Source organism: Rhea pennata, unplaced genomic scaffold, assembly GCF_028389875.1.
Source record: "Rhea pennata isolate bPtePen1 unplaced genomic scaffold, bPtePen1.pri scaffold_152, whole genome shotgun sequence".
NCBI lineage: Eukaryota > Metazoa > Chordata > Aves > Rheiformes > Rheidae > Rhea > Rhea pennata.
Window position 1 is genome coordinate 40,555 of NW_026907626.1, and position 22,019 is coordinate 62,573.

Here is a 22,019-nt window from a genome sequence, read left to right on the forward strand (position 1 = left end):
ACGGAGGGTGGCACAGAGGCCCTGGGCTGCCCCAAGGGGCATCCCACGGGCCCTAGGGTGGCACGAGGGGCGGCCGTGGTGGTGGCCGTGGCGGTGGCCGTGGCGGTGGCCGTGGCCATGGTGGTGGCCGTGGCTGTGGCGGTGGCCGTGGCCGTGGCGGTAGCCCGGGCGGCGGTGGTGGCCATGGCCATGGCCGTCGCGGTCGCTGTGGAGGTGACGGTGGCAGTGGCCATGCTGTGGCCGTGGCGGTGGCCGTGGCCGTGGCGGTGGCCCCGGCGGTGGTGGTGGCCATGGCCATGGCCGTCGCGGTGGCTGTGGAGGTGGCGGTGGTGGTGGCCGTGGCGGTGGCCGTGGCCCCGGCGTGACCCCGGCGCCCGCTGTCCCCAGGCCGGCGCCAGTCCAAGCGGCAGCTGCGCAACGAGAAGGACAAACCGCTGCCCCCGCTGCTGGCCCGCGTCGGCGGCAACATCGAGGTGAGGCCGCCCGGACGCCTGGGCCCCGCCCGGACGCCTGGGCCCCGGCGCAGGGGGGAAGGGGGTGCCCGGACGCCTGGGCCCTGCCCGGACGCCTGGGCCCCCTGACACCCCCCTCCCTCCCCCCCCCCCGGTGTGACGGCAGGTGCTGGGGTTCAAGGCGGTGGGGGGGGGGGGGGCTGCCCGGACGCCTGGGCCCTGCTGGGGAGGGGGATGTGGGGGTGCCGTGCCCGGACGCCTGGGCCCCCTGACCCCCCCCCACCCCCCGGTGCCGTGGCAGGTGCTGGGGTTCAACACGCGCCAGCGCAAGGCGGTGTGTGGTGGGGGGGGGTGACTGCCCGGACGCCTGGGCCCTGCTGGGGAGGGGGATGTGGGGGTGCCGTGCCCGGACGCCTGGGCCCCCTGACCCCCCCCCCCACCCCCCGGTGCCGTGGCAGGTGCTGGGGTTCAACACGCGCCAGCGCAAGGCGGTGTGTGGTGGGGGGGGGTGACTGCCCGGACGCCTGGGCCCTGCTGGGGAGGGGGATGTGGGGGTGCCGTGCCCGGACGCCTGGGCCCCCTGACCCCCCCCCCACCCCCCGGTGCCGTGGCAGGTGCTGGGGTTCAACACGCGCCAGCGCAAGGCGGTGTGTGGTGGGGGGGGGTGGCTGCCCGGACGCCTGGGCCCCGCTGGGGAGGGGGATGTGGGGGTGCTGTGCCCGGACGCCTGGGCCCCCTGACCCCCCCCTCCACCCCCCGGTGCCGTGGCAGGTGCTGGGGTTCAACACGCGCCAGCGCAAGGCCTTCCTGAACGCGGTGATGCGCTGGGGGATGCCGCCCCAGGACGCCTTCACGTCGCAGTGGCTCGTGCGCGACCTGCGCGGCAAGACCGAGAAGGAGTTCAAGTGGGTGACGTGGCGGGGCCACGCGTGGCCGGGGGGACTGGGGGGGGGACACACACGTGTGGCCGGGGTGGGGGGCGGCCCGGGAGAAAGCAGCAGCGCGGCACCGCCGGCACGGGGTGGCCGGGGCCCTCGTGGGTGGCAGCCGGGGACCTGCGTGGCCCCACGCGGCCCTGCGTGGCCCGGCGGGTGGCAGCCGTGGCCCCACGTGGCCCCGCATGTCACGCCGTGGCCCTGTGTGGCCCCGTGTGCGGCAGCTGTGGCCCCGCGTGGCCCCACGGGTGGCAGCCGTGGCCCCGCGTGCCCCCTCGTGTGGCAGCTGTGGCCCCGCGTGGCCCCACGGGTGGCAGCCGTGGCCCCGCGTGGCCCCACGCGTGGTGCCGTGTGGCCCTGCAGGCGGCAGCCGTGGCTCCGCGTGGCCCCACATGGCCCCACGAGTGGCAGCCGTGGCCCCGCATGTGGCGCCGTGGCCCCACATGGCCCCGTTGGTGACAGCCGTGGCCCCGTGGATGTCCCTGTCATCCGCACGGGGGAGGTCCCCCGTGGGTGTCGCCGTGTCTCCGGGTGCGTCCCCGGGTCTTCCCGTGGCCCCCTGTGCGTGTCCACGTGGCTCTAGGGCTGTTCTCGCGTCCCCCCCGTGTCGCTTCGCATCTCTGTGTCCCCACGTGTGTCCCCGTGGGTGTCTCCATGTCTCAGTGTCCCCTGTGTCTCTGTGTCCACACGTGTGTCCTCATGTCCCCGTGGGTGTCCCCATGTCTCCAAGTCTGTCCCCATGTCCCCATGGGTGTCTCCATGGGCGTCCCCATGTCTCCAGGTCTGTTCTCACGTCCCCGTGTGTCCCCGTGTCCCCGTGGGCGTCTCCATGTTCCCGTGGGTTCCCCATGGGTGTCCCCATGGGTGTTCCCGTGCATTCAGGTCTGTCCCCATGTCCCCTTGTGTCCCCATGTCCCCGTGGGTGTCTCCATGTCCCCGTGGGTTCCCCATGGGTGTCCCCGTGTCCCCATGGGTGTTCTCGTGCATTCAGGTCTGTCCCCTTGTGTCCCCGTGGGTGTCCCCGTGTCGCTCTGTGTCCCCATGTCCCCGCGGATGTTCCCTTGTCCCCTTGTGTGTCCCCACGTCCCTGCGAGTATCCCTGTCCGCGTGTCCCCAGATCTCCATGTCCCTGCATGTGTCCTGTTCCCCCATCTGTGTCCCCACGTCCCTGTGCGTCCCTGTGTCTCTTATCGTCATGTCCTCGCGTGTCCACGTGTCCCTTGTCCCCGTATGTGCTGCTGCGTCCCCACATGTCCCCATGTCCCTGTGCGTCCCCCACGCTCGTGTCCGTCCCCGTGTCCTCACGTCCTGTGGCCGCACGTGCACCACTGTGTCCCCATGTGTGTCCCTGTGTCCGTGTGTCCCCATGTCCCTGGATGTGTCCCTCTGTCCCTGTGTCTTCCCACGTCCCTGCCTCTGTCCCCACGTCCCCAGCTCCCACGTCCCTGTCTGTGTGTCCCTGTCCCGGTGTCCCCAGGTGTCCCCATGTCCCTCTGTCCTCCTGTCCCCACGTCCCTGCCTCTGCCCCACATCCCCATGTGTGTCCCCATGTCCCCATGTGTCCCTGCGCCCGCGTCCCCACGCGTCCCCGCGCGTCCCCCACGCCGCGTGATGAGCCCTTACTCAGCGGAGCGCCCGGAGGCGCCGGCTTTCCTGGGGGCCGGACGAGGCCGCGACCCCCCTCGCGCCGGCGCAGAGCCACCCCCGCCGCGTCCCCGGGGCGTCCCCAGGGCGTCACCGCGGGGGGCCGGGCCCGGCCCTGGGGACGCCGGAGCCGTGGCAGCACCCGGCCGGGCCCCGCACAGCCCCGAGCACGGGCGCCGTGATGACACGGCCTGGCTGATGGCGCTGGGGACCCGGGGACCGCGACAGCCGGACGCGGGGACGGGGACGCCGGGGACGCCGGGGACACCGGGACCATGGGGACCCCAACGCAGGGACGGGGACACCTGGACCATGGGGACCCTGACACCCGGGACGGGGACACCAGGGCAGGGGACCCCGGGGACCCTGACACCGGGACGGGGACACCGGGATGGGTATCCCGGGACCCCAGGGACCCCAACATGGGGACGGGGACACCGGGACCGTGGGGACCCCTGATGCAGGGACGGGGACACCAGCGTGGGGGACCCCGGGGACCCCTGCCACATGTCCCCATGTCCCGGCACGTGCGTCCCCCCCACGTGTCCTCCACGTGTGTCTCTGTGTGTGTGCCATGTTGCTGTGGCGGGTGCCGTGACGGTGTTGCTGTGGCCGTACCGCAGTGCTGTGTCAGGCCGTGGCAGTGCCGTGACGGTGTCGTGGTGGAGCCGTGGTGAAGGCGCGTTGGCGCGTCGTGCCCCGATGGTGCCGTGACGGTGTCGTGGCATTGCCACACCGTGCCGCGTTGATGTGCTGTGCCGTGGTGGTGCTGTGATGGTGCCGTGGCTGTGTCATGTCGTAGTAGTGCTGTGGTAGTGCTGTGAGACTGTTGTGGCCACGCCGTGTTGATTTGTTGTGCCGTGGCGCGGTGTGGCGTGCTTGGCTGTACCGTAGAGGTGACACAGCGGTGGCCGGGCAGTGGCACAGCGTGGCAGCGCCGTGGCCGGGGGTGATGGCGGTGTGATGGTGCTGTGGTGGTAGCGCAGTGCAGCGGTACCGTGGCACAGTGGTACCGTGGTGCAGTGTGGTGGTAGTGTGGCAGTACCCTGGCACGCTGGTGGTAGTTTGACATGGTGCAGTGGTAGTTTGACATGGTACGGTGGTAGTTTGGTAAAGTGGTACTTTTGCATGGTGGTACCTTGGTACAGCAGTAGTATGGCACGGTGATACCTTGGTGCAGTGGTACTTTAGTACATTGGTACTGTGGCACGGTGGTATTTTGGGGTGGTGGTACCTTGGCACAGTTGCACTGTGGTGTGGCAGTACTGCGGCACAGTGGTACCCTGGTTCGGAGCTACAGTGTTACAGCAGCACCTCGGAGCGCTGCACTTCGGTGCGGTGGTACTGTGGCATCGTGACGCCGTGGCACGGCTGTACTTCCACACAGCTGTACTGTGGCACGGTGGTACTTTGGCACAACGGTAGCGGGGCACAGCGGTCCGTGGCGCGGCTGTACTGTGGCACAGCAGTACCTTGACGGCGGAGAGGGTCTCGTGTGGTACCGATCCTGTGGTGCGGCAGTGCCGTGGGGCGGCTGTGCGTGGCACAGTGGTACCTTGGCACGGTGGTCCTGTGGTGCGGCAGTGCCGTGGGGCGGCTGTGCGTGGTGGGGTGCGGTGGTGTGTGGAGCCGCAGTGCGGGGCGGTGGTGGTACAGCGCGGCGGTATGTGGCAGGGTGTGCTGGGGCAGTGGTACGTGGCAGTGTACGGTGGCGGGTGGTACGCGGCGGCGTGTGGGGGTCCGTGGGGCGTGCGCTGGTGGTGCAGTGTTGTGCGGCGGTGGAGCACAGCGGTGCACGGGCTGTGCGGCAGGGGTGCAGGGTGGTGGTGGGGTGGTGGTGCAGGCTGGTGGTGCGGGCCGGCAGTGTAGGGGTGCGGCGGTGGTGGTGTGGGGCAGCGGTGCGGTACTGTGGGGCGGGGGTGCACAGCGATGGTGCAGTGGTGTGGGGCTGGGGTGCGCGGGGGTGCGGGGTGGTGGTGTGCTGGGCTGCACGGTGGTGCGTGGTGGTGTGGGGCGGCAGTGCAGCATAGCAGTGTGGGGCTGTGCGGCGGTGCAGGACTCCGCGGCGGTGTGGGGGTGCGTGGCGGTGCGGGGTGTGCGGCAGTGCAGGGTGGTGGTGCAGGGGTGTGTGGTGGTGTCAGGCTGTGTGGTGGTGCAGGGCAGTGTGCAGCGGTGGTGTGGGGCTGTGCGGCGTGTGCGCGGCAGCGGGTGCAGAGCTGGGCAGTGGCGCGGGTGGTGTGGCAGCGTGGGGTTGTGTGGGCGTGTGTCGCGGTGGTGTGGGTGGCAGTGCAGGGCTGGCCAGTTGTGCGGGGTGGTGTGGCGGTGCAGGGCGGCGGCATGGAGGTGTGCGGCGGGTGTGGAGGTGTGCGGCGGCGGTGTGGGGCGGTGGGGTGCGGGCTGGCCGGTTGTGCGGGGTGGTGTGGCGGCGCAGGGCGGCGGTGCGGGGCTGTGCAGCGGCGTGCGGTGTGGCGCGGTGCTGGCCGGCGGCGGTGCGGAGTGGCGGTGCGGGGCTGGCCGGTTGTGCAGGGTGGTGTGGCAGTGTGGGGTTGTGTGGGGGTGTGTGCGGCGGCGGTGCGGGGCGGCGGTGCGGGGCTGGCCGGTTGTGCGGGGTGGTGGGGCTGTGTGGGGGTGTGTGGCGGCGGTGCGGGGGCGGCGGTGTGGGGCTGTGCAGCGGCGGTGCGTGGTGGCATGGTGCTGGCTGGCAGCGGTGCGGGGAGGCGGTGTGGGGCTGGCCAGTTGTGCGGGGTGGTGTGACAGTGTGGGGTTGTATGGGGGTGTGCGGTGGCGGTGCAGGCCGGTTGTGCGGGGTGGTGTGGCAGTGTGGGGTTGTGTGGGGGTGTGCGGCGGCGGTGCGGGGCGGCGGTGCGGGGCTGGCCGGTTGTGCGGGGTGGTGTGGCGGCGCAGGGCGGCGGTGCGCGGCGGTGCGGGGCTGGCCGGCGGGGCGGGGCGGGGCGGTGCGGTGCGGGGCTGGCCGGCGGTGCGGGAGGCCGGCGGTGCGGGCCGGCGCGGGTGACGCGGGCTCGCGCAGGGCCTACGTGTCGCTGTTCATGCGGCACCTGTGCGAGCCGGGGGCCGACGGCTCGGAGACCTTCGCCGACGGCGTCCCCCGCGAGGGGCTCTCGCGCCAGCAGGTGCTCACCCGCATCGGCGTCATGTCCCTCGTCAAGAAGAAGGTAAGGCCGGACGCCTGGGCCCCCCCCAGCCCGGACGCCGGGGCCCCTCCCAGCCCGGACGCCTGGGCCCCCCTCCCAGCCTGGATGCCGGGGCCCCTCCCAGCCCGGACGCCTGGGCCCCTCTCCCGCCCGTTTACTGGGGTCTTTCTCCCGCCCGGACGCCTGGGCCCTCCCAGCCCGGACGCCTGGGCCCCTCTCCCCGCCCGTTTACTGGGGTCTTTCTCCCGCCTGGACGCCTGGGGCCCCTCTCCCGCCCGGACGCCTGGGCCCCCCCCAGCCCAGCTACCGGGGTCTTTCTCCCGGCCGGACACCGGGGCCCCTCTCCCGCCCGGATGCCTGGGCCCCCCCCCAGCCCGGACGCCTGGGCCCCCCACCCCCCAGGCCAGGCTACTGGGGTCTTTCTCCTGCCCGGACGCCTGGGCCTCTCTCCCACCCGGACGCATGGGCCCCCCCCAGCCCAGACGCCTGCCCCCCCTCCCAGCCCGGATGCCTGGGCCCCCCCCCCAGCCCGGCTACCGGGGTCTTTCTCCTGCCCGGACGCCTGGGCCCCCCTCCCAGCCCGGACGCCTGGGCCCCTCTCCCGCCCGGACGCCTGGCCCCCCCTCCCAGCCCGGACGCCTGGGCCCCCCCCCCCAGCCCGGCTACCGGGGTCTTTCTCCCACCCGGACGCCTGGGCCCCGCTGGGGTGTGTATGGGGCAGGGTGGGGGGGGGGGGGTGGTGCCGGACGCCTGGGCCCCGCCAGGGGTGGAGCGGGGGCAGGGGCAGGGGCAGGGCCGGACGCCGGACGCCTGGGCCCCGCTGGGGTGTGTATGGGGCGGGGTGGGGGGGCGGGGTTGGTGGTGCCGGACGCCTGGGCCCCGCCGGGGGTGTGTATGGGGCGGGGTGGGGGGGCGGGGTTGGTGGTGCCGGACGCCTGGGCCCCGCCGGGGGGTGGAGCGGGGCAGGGGCAGGGGCAGGGCCGGACGCCGGACGCCTGGGCCCCGCTGGGGTGTGTATGGGGCGGGGTGGGGGGGCGGGGTTGGTGGTGCCGGACGCCTGGGCCCCGCCGGGGGTGTGTATGGGGTGGGGTGGGGGGGCAGGGTTGGTGGTGCCGGGACGCCTGGGCCCCGCTGGGGTGTGTATGGGGCGGGGTGGGGGGGCAGGGTTGGTGGTGCCGGACGCCTGGGCCCCGCTGGGGTGTGTATAGGGCGGGGTGGGGGGGGGTTGGTGGTGCCGGACGCCTGGGCCCCGCCGGGGGTGTGTATGGGGCGGGGTGGGGGGGCGGGGTTGGTGGTGCCGGACGCCTGGGCCCCGCCGGGGGGTGGAGCGGGGGCAGGGGCCGGACGCCTGGGCCCCGCGGCAGGTGCAGGAGTTCGAGCACATCAACGGGCGCTGGAGCCTGCCCGAGGGGCTGCGCGAGCCCGGCGGCGACTCCAAGCGCTCGTCGCGCGCCTCCTCGCCCGCCGCCAAGACGTCGCCCGCCACCCCCGAGGCCAGCGGCACCGACACCCCCGGCACCTCAAGCCCGGTGCGGGGACGCGCGGGGGACGCGGGGACGCGCGGGGGACACCGGGGGGACGCGGGGGGACGCGGGGGGACATGGAGACACTGGAGACGCCGGGACGCGGGGGGACACGGGGACACTGGAGACGCCGGGGACGCGGGGGGACATGGGGGGACACGGGGACACGGGGACACGGGGGGACATGGGGGGACACGGGGACACTGGAGACGCCGGGGATGCGGGAGGACACTGGGGACACGGACACTGGGGGACTGGGGACACCGGGGGGACATGGGGGGACGCAGGGGGACATGGGGACACTGGAGACGCCAGGGATGCGGGGGGACACTGGGGACATGGGGGACACGGGGGGACACGGGGACACTGGAGACTCCGGGGACGCGGGGGGGACACTGGGGACGCGGGGGGACACTGGGGACACGCAGACACTGGGGGGACTGGGACGCGGGGGACATGGGGGGACATGGGGACACTGGAGATGTTGGGGACGCAGGGGGACACGGGGGGACGCGGGGGACATGGGGACACTGGAGACGCCGGGGATGTGGGGGGACACTGGGGACATGGGGGGACACGGGGACACTGGAGACTCCGGGGACGCGGGGGGACGCTGGGGACACGGGGGGACGCCAGGGACACGGCGGACACTGGGGGACTGGGGACGTGGGGGGACATGGGGACACTGGAGATGTTGGGGACGCGGGGGACACCGGGGACACTGGAGACACCGGGAGCGTGGGGACACGGGGGCACGGGGACATGGAGACGCAGGGACACAGGGCACAGGGGGGGCCTGGGGACAGAGGGACGGGGGGGACACCAGGGTGTGGGGACGTGGGGGACAGGACACTCCGGGGCCACAGGGACGGGGGACATGGGGACAGGGACGTGGGGGGGGCGCAGGGACGGGGGATGTGGGGACAGGGACGTGGGGGGGCGCAGGGACGGGGGATGTGGGGACAGGGACGGGGACGTGGGGGGGCGCAGGGGACAGGGACGCGGGGGGGCGCAGGGACAGGGGACGTGGGACAGGGACGTGGGGGGACATGGGGACAGGGACACCGGGGGGGCGCAGGGATGGGGACGCGATGCAGGACGAAGGGGACGCAGAGGGGCGGGGGGGCCGGCGGGGCGCTGGGGCCACCTGCCGCCCCGTCCCCCCGGGTGCCACCGTCGCCGTCGCCCGTGTCCCCAGCCACGCCGGCCCCCAGCGAGCGGGGGGACGGGCCGGGGCCCCCCCCCGGACAGGGACGACGGTGACAACCAAGGACGAGAAGGAGCCCAAGGGAGGTGACAAGATGGAGACGGAGGTGGGTGGCCCGGCCGGGCCCCGCCGCGTCCCACAGCCCTGTCCTCTGCGCCCCCCCCCTTGTCCCCCCATGTCCCTTCCTCATCCCTATCCCCGGCCCCCTTGTCACGCTCTGTCATCCTGTCCCCGTCCGTGTCCCCGTCCCTGTCCCCACTGCCGTCCCTGTCCCTTTCCTTGTCCCCACTCCTGTCCCCGTCTCTGTCCCCATCCCTGTCCCCATCCGTGTCCGCACTGCTGTCGCTGTCCCCTCCTCTTGTCCCCACTCCTGTCCCCTCTGTCCCCCTCGGTGTCCGACCCAGTCCCTGTCCCCATCCGTGTCCGTACTGCTGTCGCTGTCCGCCTCTCCTTGTCCCCACTCCTGTCCCCCTCTGTCCCCCCTCGGTGTCCCCATCCCTGTCCCCATCCGTGTCCGCACTGCTGTCGCTGTCCCCTCTCCTTGTCCCCACTCCTGTCCCCCTCTCCGTTCCCTCTGTCCCTGTCTTTCCCTGTCCTTGTCCCCCTTCCTGTGCTCTCTGTCCCCCTCCCTGTCCCCTCCGTCCCCCATCCTTGTCCCCCTCCCTGTCCCCCTGTGTCCCCATCCCTGTGCCCTCTGTGCCCCCTGTTCCCCTCCCCGTCCTTGTCCCCCTCCGTGTCCCGTCCTCTCTGTCCCCTTCCCAGGCCCCTTGGGGAGGGGGGACTGGGACGGGGGCAGAGGGGACCCAGGCGTCCGGGTCCCCCCCCCCCCCCCCGCCGCCAGCAGCGTGTCACCGTCCCCCCCCCCCCCCCCCCCCCCGGCAGGCGCCGGCCCCCCGAGGCGCCGCCGTCACCCGGCGTCGGCAGCGAGGCCGAAGGCCCCCGGCAAGGGCGAGGAGGAGGAGGGCGGCGCCGGCGAGCGGGAGCCCGAGGCCGAGGGGCCCCCGGCCCGCGACGAGCGCGCAGGTGAGGGCGCCGCGGGGGGGCCCAGGCGTCCGGGGAAGGCCCAGCCCCCACCCTGCGGGGGGCCCAGGCGTCCGGGTGCCTCCTGCTCCTCCCCCCCCCCCCCCCACCAAAAGGGGGACCCAGATATCTGGGGTGCCCCCTGCTCCCTCCCCCTCCCCTCCCGCCACGGGGACCCAGGCGTCCGGGTGCCCCCCCCCCTGCAGGGACCCAGGCGTCCGGATGCCCCTGCTCCCCCCCCCCCCCCCCCCCCCCCCCCGCGGGGACCCAGGTGTCCGGGTGCCCCCTGCTCCCACCCCCCCCCCCCGCCAGGACCCAGGCATCTGGGTGCCCCCTGCTCCCCCCCCCCCCACGGGGACCCAGGCGTCCGGGTGCCCCCCGCTCCCACCCCCCCCCCCCGCCAGGACCCAGGCATCTGGGTGCCCCCTGCTCCCCCCCCCCCCCCCCCCGCGGGGACCCCAGGCGTCCGGGTGCCCCCTGCTCCCCCCCCCCCCCGTGGGGGACCCAGGTGTCCGGGTGCCCCCCGCTCCCACCCCCCCCCGCCAGGACCCAGGCATCTGGGTGCCCCCTGCTCCCCCCCCCCACCGCGGGGACCCAGGCGTCCGGGTGCCCCCTGCTCCCCCCCCCCCCGTGGGGACCCAGGTGTCCGGGTGCCCCCCGCTCCCACCCCCCCCCCGCCAGGACCCAGGCATCTGGGTGCCCCCTGCTCCCCCCCCCTCCCTGTGGGGACCCAGGCGTCCGGGTGCTCCCCTCCCCCAGTCCCCCCCCCCCCCCCCCTCCGTGGGGACCCAGGCGTCCGAGTGCCCCCACCCCGTCCCCCCGCCAGGCGCCGAGGCCGAGAAGCCGCCCGGGGGGGGAGAAGGGCGACGAGAAGCCCCCGGAGCTGGAGGAGCCCAAGGAGCGAGCGGGCAGCGACGCGCCGGATGGGAAGCGAGGTACCCGCTGGGGGCGGGGCCTGGCCCGAAGGGGCGGAGCCTGTGGGGGCGGGGCCCGGCCTGGGGAGGGCACAGCACGTTGGGGACGGGCAGAGTTTAGTCAAAGGGCACCTCCCTGAAAGGCTGAATGCTTGATCGCGCCCCGTTCACTCTGAAACTACTGATGGCTGATCGCTGTTAAGCTTTTCTGCCAGCCGAGGAGGTGTGGTGGGGGGGAGGGATTGGGGAGGGGGGTGACAAGGAGGGGGCTGAGCCCCGTCCTGTCCCCCCCCCCCCCCAACAACGCAGAGGAGCCGCAGGCCGAGAAGGAGCCGAAGGGCGGCGGCGGCCTCCTCAAGGAGGAGACGCGAGCGGCCAACGGGCGCCGGGAGGACAAGGCCGAGAAGCCGCGGTTCATGTTCAACATCGCCGACGGCGGCTTCACGGGTGAGCTGAGCCCCCGGGGTGGGGGGGACGGGGGAGGGGGGGGGGGTGGGGGTGCCGCGACCCCCCCACCCACCCCCGCCCCCCGCCCCCCGCAGAGCTGCACACGCTGTGGCAGAACGAGGAGCGCGCCGCCGTCTCCTCCGGGAAGCTCAACGAGATCTGGCACCGGCGCCACGACTACTGGCTCCTCGCCGGCATCGTCCTGTATCCTTGCGCCGCCGCCGCCTCCCCCGCCCAGCACCCCGGGGTGGCCCCCCACCCCCTCCACACACCCCACCCACGCAGACCCCCCATAGGTCCCCCCCCCGGGCTCTTTGGTGGCAGCCTTTGGGTGCCGCTGCCTCCCTGCGGCACCCTGAGGTCTCGAGGGGCGCCCGGTGGGGCTCCCTGTGCCCCGTGGCCCCCCCTTGGGTCCTCCTGGCACCCTGTGTCACCCCTTGGGTCCCACCGGTCACCTACGGCCCCCCTTGGGTCCTCCTGGCAGCCTGTGTCGCTCCGTGTCACCCTCGGGTCCACTGGTCCCCTACGGCCCCCTTAGGTCCTCCTCGCACCCTGTGTCACCCTTGGGTCCCACCGGTCCCCTAAGGCCCCTTTGGGTCGTCCTGGCACCCTGTGTCCCCTGTGGCACCCCTGGGTGGCCTGGCACTGCATGGCACCCTTGGGTCCCTTCTGGTAGCCCAGGGCACTCTCATGTGCTCCAGAGGTCGGGGACACAGTGGGGCCAGCGCCACCCTAGGGGAGGTGACAGGGCTGGGGCCCCCCATGGGGGACGTGGCAGGGCCAGGGCCACCTGGGGTGACACAGTGGGTGCAGGGCCACCCCAGGAGAGGTGGCAGCACCAAGGGCACCCTGGGGTGACACAGTGGGGCCAGGGCCACCCTGGGGGACACAGCAGGACCAGGGCCACCCTGGGGGACGTGGCAGGGCCAGGGCCACCTGGGGGTGACACAGTGGGTTCAGGGGCCACCCCAGGAGAGGGTGGCAGCACCAAGGGCACCCTGGGGTGACACAGTGGGTCCAGGGCCACCCTGGAGGGACACAGCAGGACCAGGGCCACCCTGGGTGACACAGTGGGTCCAGGGCCACCATGGAGGACACAGCAGGACCAGGGCCACCCTGGGTGACACAGTGGGTCCAGGGCCACCCTGGGGGACACAGTGGGTCCAGGTCCACCTGGAGGGACACAGTAGGACCAGGGCCACCCTGGGGGACACAGCAGGACCAGGGCCACCCTGGGGGTGACACAGTGGGTCCAGGGCCACCCTGGAGGGACACAGCAGGACCAGGGCCACCCTGGGGTAACACAGTGGGTCCAGAGCCACCCTGGATGGACACAGCAGGACCAGGGCCACCCTGGGGTGACACAGTGGGTCCAGGGCCACCCTGGAGGGACACGGCAGGACCAGGGCCACCCTGGGGTGACACAGTGGGTCCAGGGCCACCCTGGGGGGACACAGTGGGTCCAGGTCCACCCTGGAGGGACACAGTAGGGACCAGGGCCACCCTGGGGGACACAGCAGGACCAGGGCCACCCTGGGGTGACACAGTGGGTCCAGGGCCACCCTGGAGGGACACAGCAGGACCAGGGCCACCCTGGGGTAACACAGTGGGTCCAGAGCCACCCTGGATGGACACAGCAGGACCAGGGCCACCCTGGGGTGACACAGTGGGTCCAGGGCCACCCTGGAGGGACACGGCAGGACCAGGGCCACCCTGGGGTGACACAGTGGGTCCAGGGCCACCCTGGAGGGACACAGCAGGACCAGGGCCACCCTGGGGGTGACACAGTGGGTCCAGAGCCACCCTGGAAGGACATGGCAGGACCAGGGCCACCCTGGGGTGACACAGTGGGTCCAGAGCCACCCTGGAGGGACACGGCAGGACCAGGGCCACCCTGGGGTGACACAGTGGGTCCAGAGCCACCCTGGAAGGACATGGCAGGACCAGGGCCACCCTGGGGTGACACAGTGGGGCCAGGGCCACCCTGGGGGGACACAGCAGGACCAGGGCCCACCCTGGAGGGACATGGCAGGACCAGGGCCACCCTGGGGGTGACACAGTGGGTCCAGAGCCACCCTGGAGGGACATGGCAGGACCAGGGCCACCCTGGGGTGACACAGTGGGTCCAGGGCCACCCTGGAGGGACACGGCAGGACCAGGGCCACCCTGGGGTGACACAGTGGGTCCAGGGCCACCATGGAGGACACAGCAGGACCAGGGCCACCCTGGGGTGACACAGTGGGTCCAGGGCCACCCTGGAGGGACACGGCAGGACCAGGGCCAGCACGGGCGACGTGGCGGAGCGGAGCCCCCGCAGGGGACGCGGCGGGTCCAGCGGCGCCGGGGGGGGACGCGGGGGGGGCTGGGGGGGGGCCGGTGGCGGTGGCGGCGGCGGCGGCGGCGGTGACGTCCTTAGCGCGCAGGCACGGCTACGCCCCGCTGGCAGGACATCCAGAACGACGGGCAGTTCGGCGTCATCAACGAGCCCTTCAAGGACGGAGGCCAACAAGGGCAACTTCCTCGAGATGAAGAACAAGTTCCTGGCGCGGCGCTTCAAGGTGAGCGGCGGCCTCGCACGGGGGGCGGGGGGGCGGCCTCGCACAAGGGGCGACCTTGCACGAGGGACGGCCTCGCACAGGGGGTGGCCTCGCACGGGGGGCGGGGGCCTCGCACGGGGGGCGGCCCTCGCACGGGGGGCGGGCGGCGGCCTCGCACGAGGGGCGGCCTCGCACGGGGGGGTGGCCTCGCACGGGGGGGGTCCTCGCACGAGGGGCGACCTTGCACGAGGGGCAGGGGCCTCGCACGAGGGGTGGGGGGGCAGCCTCGCACGAGGGGCGACCTTGCACGAGGGGCAGGGGCCTCGCACAGGGGGCGGGGGCCTCGCATGGGGGGCAGCCTCGCACAGGGGGCTGCGGGGGGGGGGCGGCCTCGCACAGGGGGGCAGGGACCTCGCACGGGGGGCAGCCTCGCACGGGGGGCTGCGGGGGGGGGGCGGCCTCGCACGGGGGGGGGCCTCGCACGAGGGGCGACCTTGCACGAGGGGCAGGGGCATCGCACGAGGGGCGGGGGGGTGGCCTCGCACGAGGGGCGACCTTGCACGAGGGGCGGGGGCCTCGCATGAGGGGTGGCCTCGCACGGGGGGTGGCCTCGCACGGGGGGGCAGGGGCCTCGCATGGGGGGTGGGGGCCTCGCACGGGGGGGGCGGCCTCACACGAGGGCCTTGCATGGGGGGCAGCTTTGCACGAGGGGCGGCCTCGCACGAGGGGCCTCGCACGGGGGGGGCGGCTTTGCACGGGGGGGGGCGGCCTCGCACGAGGGCCGAGCTCGCAGAGCGGTTCGCACGGGGGCCTCGCACGGGGGGGCCGGCCAGCGGATGGGGAGGGCGGGGCTTGCACGAGGGGGCCGGCCTCACCCCATGGCAGTGCGTACGAGGGGGCGGGGCTTGCACGAGGGGGCGGGGCCGGAGCCAGGGCGTGGGGCAAGGTCAGAGGTGCGACCCGGACACCTGGGCCCCTTCCGGGTGCCAGAACGGGCTTGAGGTTCATGGTGGGGCGCCCGGACGCCTGGGCCCTCCCCCCCCCCCCACCCCATGTTGGGGTGCCCGGACGCCTGGATCCTCCCCCCCCCCCATACTGGGGTGCCTGGACGCCTGGGTCCTCCCCTCCTATTGGGGTGCTCGGATGCCTGGGCCCCCTGCAGTATAGGGGTGCCCAGATGCCTGCCCCCCCCCCTCATATTGGGGTGCCCGGACGCCTGGGCCCCCCCCCATATTGGGGCACTTGGATGCCTGGGCTCTCCCCCCCCCCCCCCCCCATATTGGGGTGCCCGGACGCCTGGGCCCTCCGCTCCCCTCCCCCCATATTGGGGTGCTCGGATGCCTGCCCCCCCCCCCCAGTATAGGGACGCCCAGGTGCCTGCCCCCACCTCATATTGGGGTGCCCAGACGCCTGGGTCCTCCCCTCCCCCCCCCATATTGGGGCACTCGGATGCCTGGGCTCTCGCCCCCCCCCCCATATTGGGGTGCCCGGGACGCCTGGGCCCCCCCCCCCCCCATATTGGGGCACTCGGATGCCTGGGCTCTTCCCCCCCCCCCCATATTAGGGTGCCGGACGCCTGGGTCCTCCCCTCCCCCCCCCCATATTGGGGCACTAGGATGCCTGGGCTCTCCCCCCCCCCCCCCCCATATTGGGGTGCCCGGACGCCTGGGCCCTTCCCTCCCCTCCCTCCCCCCCCCCATGTAGGGGTGCCCAGACGCCTGGGTCCTCCCCTCCCCCCCCCATATTGGGGCACTAGGATGCCTGGGCTCTCCCCCCCCCCCCCATATTGGGGTGCCCGGACGCCTGGGCCCTTCCCTCCCCTCCCTCCCCCCCCCCATATTGGGGGTGCCCAGACGCCTGGGCCCTCCCCTCCCCTCCCTCCCCCCCCCCATATAGGGGTGCCCAGACGCCTGGGCCCTCCCCTCCTTTCCCTCCCCCCCCCCCATATAGGGGTGCCCGGACGCCTGGGCCCTCCCCTCCCCCTCCCTCCCCCCCCCCCATATAGGGATGCCCCAGACGCCTGGGCCCTCCCCTCCCCTCCCTCCCCCCCCCCATATTGGGGTGCCCGGACGCCTGGGTCCTCCCCCATATTGGGGTGCCCGGACACCAGGGCGCCCCCCCCCCCCCCCCGCACCGCTTACCCCCCCCCCTCCCCGCCCCGCAGCTGCTGGAGCAGGCGCTGGTGATCGAGGAGCAGCTGCGGCGCGCCGCCTACCTGAACATGACGCAGGACCCGAGCCACCCGGCCATGGCGCTCAACAGCCGCTTCGCCGAGGTCGAGTGCCTGGCCGAGAGCCACCAGCACCTCTCCAAGGAGTCGCTGGCGGGCAACAAGCCGGCGAACGCCGTCCTGCACAAGGGTAAGCGGCGGGCGGCGGGCCGGCGGGCCCGGCGCGGGCGCCCCGCCGAGCGCCCCGCACCTCTGTACCGCGCTCTCAACCATTAAAAAGTTGGGGTTCTCCCGCCTAAGCGGCTCGCTGGTGTGTGTCCTTGCTGCGCGTCCCCGTCACCCCCGGCGCCGGCGCCGCCGGGAGGAAGGAGAGAGCTAGGAGGACGGCGGCGCGGCGCGGTGCGACGAGTATCCTTGGTGCAGGCAGCGAGTAATTCCGGAGTATCCCCGGTGCGTTGCTATGTCCGAAGTATCCTTGGTGCAGGCAGCGAGCGGGTCCGAGTGTTCCTGGTGCAGGCGGTGAGGAAGTCCAGAGTATCGTTCACGCACTGATATGTCTGGAGTATCCTTGGTGTAGGCAGTGAGTAATTCCAGAGCATCCCTGGTGCGTTGCTATGTCCAGAGCATCCTTGGTGCAGGCGATGAGCATGTCCGGAGTATCTTTGGTGCAGGCGGTCAGCGTGTCCAAGTATTCCTGGTGCAGGCAGTGAGTAAATCCAGAGTATCCCGGTGCGTTGATACGTCCGAAGTATCCTTGGTGCAGGCGGTGAGCATGTCTGAGTATTCCTGGTGCAGGCAGGCAGTAAGCCCAGAGTATCCGTCGTGCACTGATATGTCCAGAGTATCCTTGGTGCAGGCAATGAGCATGTCCGGAGTATCCTTAGTGCAGGCAGTGAGTAATTCCAGAGTATCCTTGGTGCAGGTGATGAGCATGTCCGGAGTATCCTTAGTGCAGGCAGTGAGTAATTCCAGAGTATCCTTGTGCATCGATACATCTGGAGTATCCTTGGTGCAGCTGATGAGCATGTCCGGAGTATCCTTAGTGCAGCAGTGAGTAATTCCGCAGTATTTCTGGTTTATTGACATGTCTGGAGTATCTCCAGAGCATCCTTGGTGCAGGCGATGAGCATGCCCAGAGTATCCCTGGTGCACTGATACGTCCGGAGTCTCTCCGTTGCGCGCGATGTGTATGTCTGGAGTATCCGTGGTGCAGGCAGCGTGTCCGAGGTATTCCTGATGCGTCGATGAGTAAGTCTGGAGCATCCTGGTGCGTTGATACGTCCGGGTATTCCCGGTGTAGGCGATGAGTAACCGCAGAGTATCCCTGGTGCATTGGTGAGTCCGGAGTATCCGTGGTGCCTGGGTGTGTCCGGAGCGGACGGGTGTTCTCGGAGCCTCCGTTCCCGGGTCCGAGCATCCGGGGGGCCGGGGCGGCGCCGGCGGAGCCTCGGCAACACCCGGGATACGGGGACGGGGTCTCCGAGGGGGCCGGGGGGGCCGAGGGGGGCTGCGTCTCCGGCGGGTGCCGGCTGCGCGGAGCGGCCCCGCGTCCGAGCGGTGTCACCGCGGTGTCCCCGCGGTGTCCCTGTGGTGTTCCCACAGCGTTCTCATGGTGTTCCCACCGTGTTCCTGGGGTGTTCCCGCTGTGTTCTCGTGGTGTTCCCACGGTGTTCCTGCACTGTTCCTGTGGTGTCCCCGCGGTGTTCCCACGGTGTCCCCGCAGCGTTCCCGTGGTGTTCCCGCGGTGTCCCTGTGGTGTTCCCACAGCGTTCTCATGGTGTTCCGCGGTGTTCCTGGGGTGTTCCCGTGGCATTCCCATGGTGTTCCCGCAGTGTTCTCGTGGCGTTCCCATGGTGTTCTTGCAGTGTTCCCATGGTGTTCCCACAGTGTTCTCATGGTGTTCCCGTGGTGTTCCCATGGTGTTCTTGCAGAGTTCTCATGGTATTCCTACGGTGTTCTTTCGGTGTTCCTGGGGTGTCCCCGCAGTGTTCTCATGGTGCTCTCAGTGTCCCTGTGGTGTTCCCACGGTGTTCCCACAGTGTTCTCATGGTGTTCCGTGGTGTTCTTGTGGTGTCCCCACAGTGTTCCTGGGGCGTTCCCGTGGTGTCCCCGCAGTGTTCTCATGGTGTTCCCACAGTATTTCATGGTGTTCCCGTGGTGTTCTTGGGGGTGTTCCCTCGGTGTCCCCACGGTGTTCTCATGTGTTCCCACAGTGTCCCTGCAGTGCTCCTGCGGTGTTCTCATGGTGTTCCCGCGGTGTTCCTGGGGTGTTCACGCCGTGGTCCTGCAGTGTTCTCGTGGTGTTCCCGCGGTGTCCCCGCGGTGTCACCCCTGCAGTGTCCCCACCGTGTCCCCCCAGTGTTCCCGGAGGCTCTCCGGGCTGCCGGGGGCCGCGTAGCCGGCGCTCCGGGTCCTCCTGCCGCCAGTGCCAACCGTCGCTCTGCCCTTCCGGGCCCGAGTCCGGAGCTCCCGGAGCGGCTCTGGCGTCCCTGAGCCGCATTCCCGGGAACTCCCATGCTTGCAGCACCCCGGGGGGCCCAGGGGGCACCCGCGCGGTCCCTACACTGCGATCCCAGTGTGTCTCCCACGTGTCCTGGGGTATTCCAGAGTATCCCGGGGTATCCCTGGAGTATCCTGGGGTGTCCTGGGGTATCCCTGGAGTATCCCAGGGTGTCCTGGAGCATCCAGGGTATTCCTAGAGTATCCTGAGATATCCCAGAGAGTATCCCATGGTATCCCCAGAGTATCCCAGAGTATCCAGGAGTACCCTGGGGTATCCCAGAGTATCTTGAGGTATCCCATGATATCCCCAAGTATCCTCAGAGTATCCCAGGGTATCCCTAGAGTATCCTGGGGTATCCCTGGAGTATCCCCAGAGTATCGCAGAGCATCTTCACAGTATCCCAGGGTATCCTGGAGTATCGTGGGGTATCCCTGGAGTATCCCAGGGTATCCCAGCGTAGCCCTGGGCATCCTCTGGTATCCCCGGAGTATCCCCAAGTGTTTTCATAGTGTCCCAAGGTATCCTGGAGTATCCCCGGGACATTCCTGGAGTATCCTGGGGTATCCCAGAGCATCCCCAGAGTATCCTCAAGTATCCCGGGGTCCCCCTACACTACCCACAGAGTATCCCAGGGTGTCCTGGAGTATCCCAGGGTAGCGTTTCCGTCTCTCTCCAAGTGCCGGCGGCTCCGCTCCGCTGGGACCCGCTCCTGTCCCCTTCCCCCTGCCCCCGGGAGGCAGGAGGGGGTTGGAGCGGGAGGGGCGAGCGGGTGTGCGCGGGGGGGGTGCGCGGGGATGGCACGGGTGTGAGCTGGGTGTGCGGACATGAGGTGGGTGTAGGTGTGAGGCAGGTAGGCACAAGGGTGAGACGGGTGTGCGTGGGGGGTGTGAGGGTGTGCGGTGAGTGTGTGTGGGTGTGCACGGGAGTGTGTGTGTGATGTGGGTGTATGCGGGTGTGCATGGGGGTGTGATGAGGGGGTGTGATATGGGAGTGCGTGTGTGCATGGGAGTGTGCATGGGTGTGCGGGGGTGTACATGCAGATGTGATGTGGGTGTGTGGGGTGTGATGGGGTGTGCGTGCAGGTGGGGGGGGTGTGCGGGTGTGATGTGGATGTGCCTGGGGTTGTACACAGGGGTGATGCAGGTGTGCATGGGGGTGAGGGTGTGAGTGTGCACAGGTATGGTTTGGATGTGCATGGGTATGATGTGCGTGTGTGCGCGGGTGTGTGTTGATGTGATGCAGATGTGCACAGTTGTGATGGGGTGTGCATGGAGGTGTGATGCTGGTGTGCGTGGGGGGTGTGATGCAGGTGTGCAAGGGGTGTGCGATGTGGCTGTGTAGGTGTGCGTGGGGGTGTGGTGCAGTTGTGTGTGGGGTGTGATGCAGGTGTGCGCAGGGGGTGATGCGGTTGTGTGTGGCGGGGTGTGACCGCAGGTGCGATGCAGTTGTGTGGCAGGGTGTGATGCGGTTGTGTGTGTGGTGTGATGCAGGTGTGCGTGGGGGGTGAGAGGTGGGTGCGTGAGGGGCGTGCGATGCGGCGGTGCGGTGTGCGTGGGGGTGTGCCCGGTGCGATGCGGTTGTGTGTGGGGGTGTGATGCGGTTGTGTGCGGGCTGTGATGCAGGGTGAGGCGGGTGTAGGTGGGGGGGGGGTGTGTGGGCGGGGGAGCACGCGCGCGCTGCGGGGGGGCGGTGGCGCGGGCGGCTTGTGCGCGGGCGGGCGGCTGTGCGGGCGGGTGTGCGCGAGCGGGTGTGCGCGGGCGCGCTGACGCCCCCCCCTCCCCCCCCCCCCCGTCTCGCGCCCAGTGCTGAACCAGCTGGAGGAGCTGCTGAGCGACATGAAGGCGGACGTGACGCGGCTGCCGGCCACCCTCTCGCGCATCCCCCCCATCGCCGCCCCGCCTCCAGATGTCCGAGCGCAGCATCCTCAGCCGCCTCGCCAGCAAGGGCACCGAGAGCCACCCGCCGCCGGTAAGCGGGGGCCCCCGCCCCGGGGACAGCCCAGGGGTGCCACGGAGCCAGCGGCATGGGGACAGCCTCCCCCCCCCCCCCACCCCGGGGGACACTCCAGGGACAGCGTGGGGACACGCGGGGATGTCACGGAGCCAGCGGCACGGGGACACCCCCGGGGACACCCCCTGAGGACACCCCAGTGACAACCTGGGGGACACGTGGGGATGTCACGGAGCCAGCGGCACGGGGACAACCCCGGGGACACCCCCTGAGGACACCCCAGTGACAACCTGGGGACACGTGGGGATGTCACAGAGCCAGCGGCACTGGGGACACCCCCGAGGACACCCCCTGAGGACACCCCAGTGACAACCTGGGGACACGTGGGGATTTCACGGATCCAGCGGCACGGGGACACCCCCCGGGGACACCCCCTGAGGACACCCCAGTGACAACCTGGGGACACGTGGGGATGTCATGGAGCCAGCGGCACGGGGACACCCCCCCTGGGGACACCCAAGAACCACTGACTCAGGGGACACCCCAGGAGCTACCATTGGGGACACCCCGGGGATGTCCTGGAGCTGCTGGCACGGGGACACCCTAGAACCTCTGGCATGGGGACACCACGGGGATGCCCTAGGGACTGGCCCAGGGACGCTTTGGGACACGGTGGAGACACCCCAGGGATGCCCTGGGGACACCTGGAGCTGCTGGCAACAGGGGACACCTCGGGGACACCATGGGGACACCATGGGGACATGCAGGAGCCACTGCTCAGGGACACTCGAGTTGCTGCTGGCTCGTGGACATCTTAGGGCCACCCCAGAGCCACTGGCTCGGGGACACCACGGGGACACTCTAGGGAGCCCCCAGCTCAGGGCCATCTCGTGTCCACGCTGGGGACGCCCCGGGGACCCTCCCGCTCGAGGACACCCCCTCTCTGCCCTGGGGCCACCCCTGGGGCCACCCCGCCTTGGGACAGCTCCCAAGCGGCCTGGGGTCAACCGTGTGTCAGGTGTGGGGACGCTGTTTTGGGGACACCCCGCCCTGGGGACACCCCCGGCCCTGGCGGGTGACACCCAGGGGTGTGTGTGTGTGTGTGTCGGTGTCCCCATGTCCCCCCCCCCGTCCCCGTCCCCAGAGCTTCCCGCCGGGGGCCCTACGCCACCCCCCAGAGCTACGGGGGCACCTTCGGGACCCCCCCGGCCGGAGCGCTGCCCCCCGGCGGGGCCAACTACAGCCAGATGCCGCCCGGCTCCTTCATCACCGGTGAGCGCCCGGACGCCTGGGCCCCTTGTTGGGGGTGGGGGCGCCCGGACGCCTGGGCCCCTTCTGGGGGGGGAGGGGGCGCCCGGACGCCTGGGCCCCTTGTTGGGGTGGGGGCGCCCGGACGCCTGGGCCCCTTCTGGGGGGGGAGGGGGCGCCCGGATGCCTGGGCCCCTTGTTGGGGTGGGGGCGCCCGGACGCCTGGGCCCCCTTCTGGGGGGGGAGGGGGCGCCCGGATGCCTGGGCCCCTTGTTGGGGGTGGGGGCGCCCGAGGACACCTGGGTCCCTTGAGGTGG

The 22,019-nt window shown here is 71.7% G+C and overlaps 1 protein-coding gene across 1 annotated transcript in view; it reads left to right on the forward strand.

Annotated features, from left to right (window-relative positions):
• Positions 1-21,726, forward strand: part of LOC134154192 (chromodomain-helicase-DNA-binding protein 3-like) — a gene marked incomplete at both ends in the record, with an annotated part of 61,940 nt that extends 40,214 nt beyond the window's left edge. The window contains 16 exon segments of the mRNA XM_062600907.1: positions 388-473; positions 1,224-1,357; positions 6,060-6,204; positions 7,548-7,712; positions 9,796-9,936; positions 10,760-10,868; positions 11,157-11,294; positions 11,390-11,498; positions 13,718-13,730; positions 13,732-13,788; positions 13,790-13,852; positions 15,996-16,191; positions 20,308-20,399; positions 20,401-20,472; positions 21,599-21,610; positions 21,612-21,726. Of these exon segments, the coding sequence (XP_062456891.1) occupies positions 388-473; positions 1,224-1,357; positions 6,060-6,204; positions 7,548-7,712; positions 9,796-9,936; positions 10,760-10,868; positions 11,157-11,294; positions 11,390-11,498; positions 13,718-13,730; positions 13,732-13,788; positions 13,790-13,852; positions 15,996-16,191; positions 20,308-20,399; positions 20,401-20,472; positions 21,599-21,610; positions 21,612-21,726 (1,647 nt within the window).
• Between the last annotated feature and the right edge of the window lie 293 nt (positions 21,727-22,019).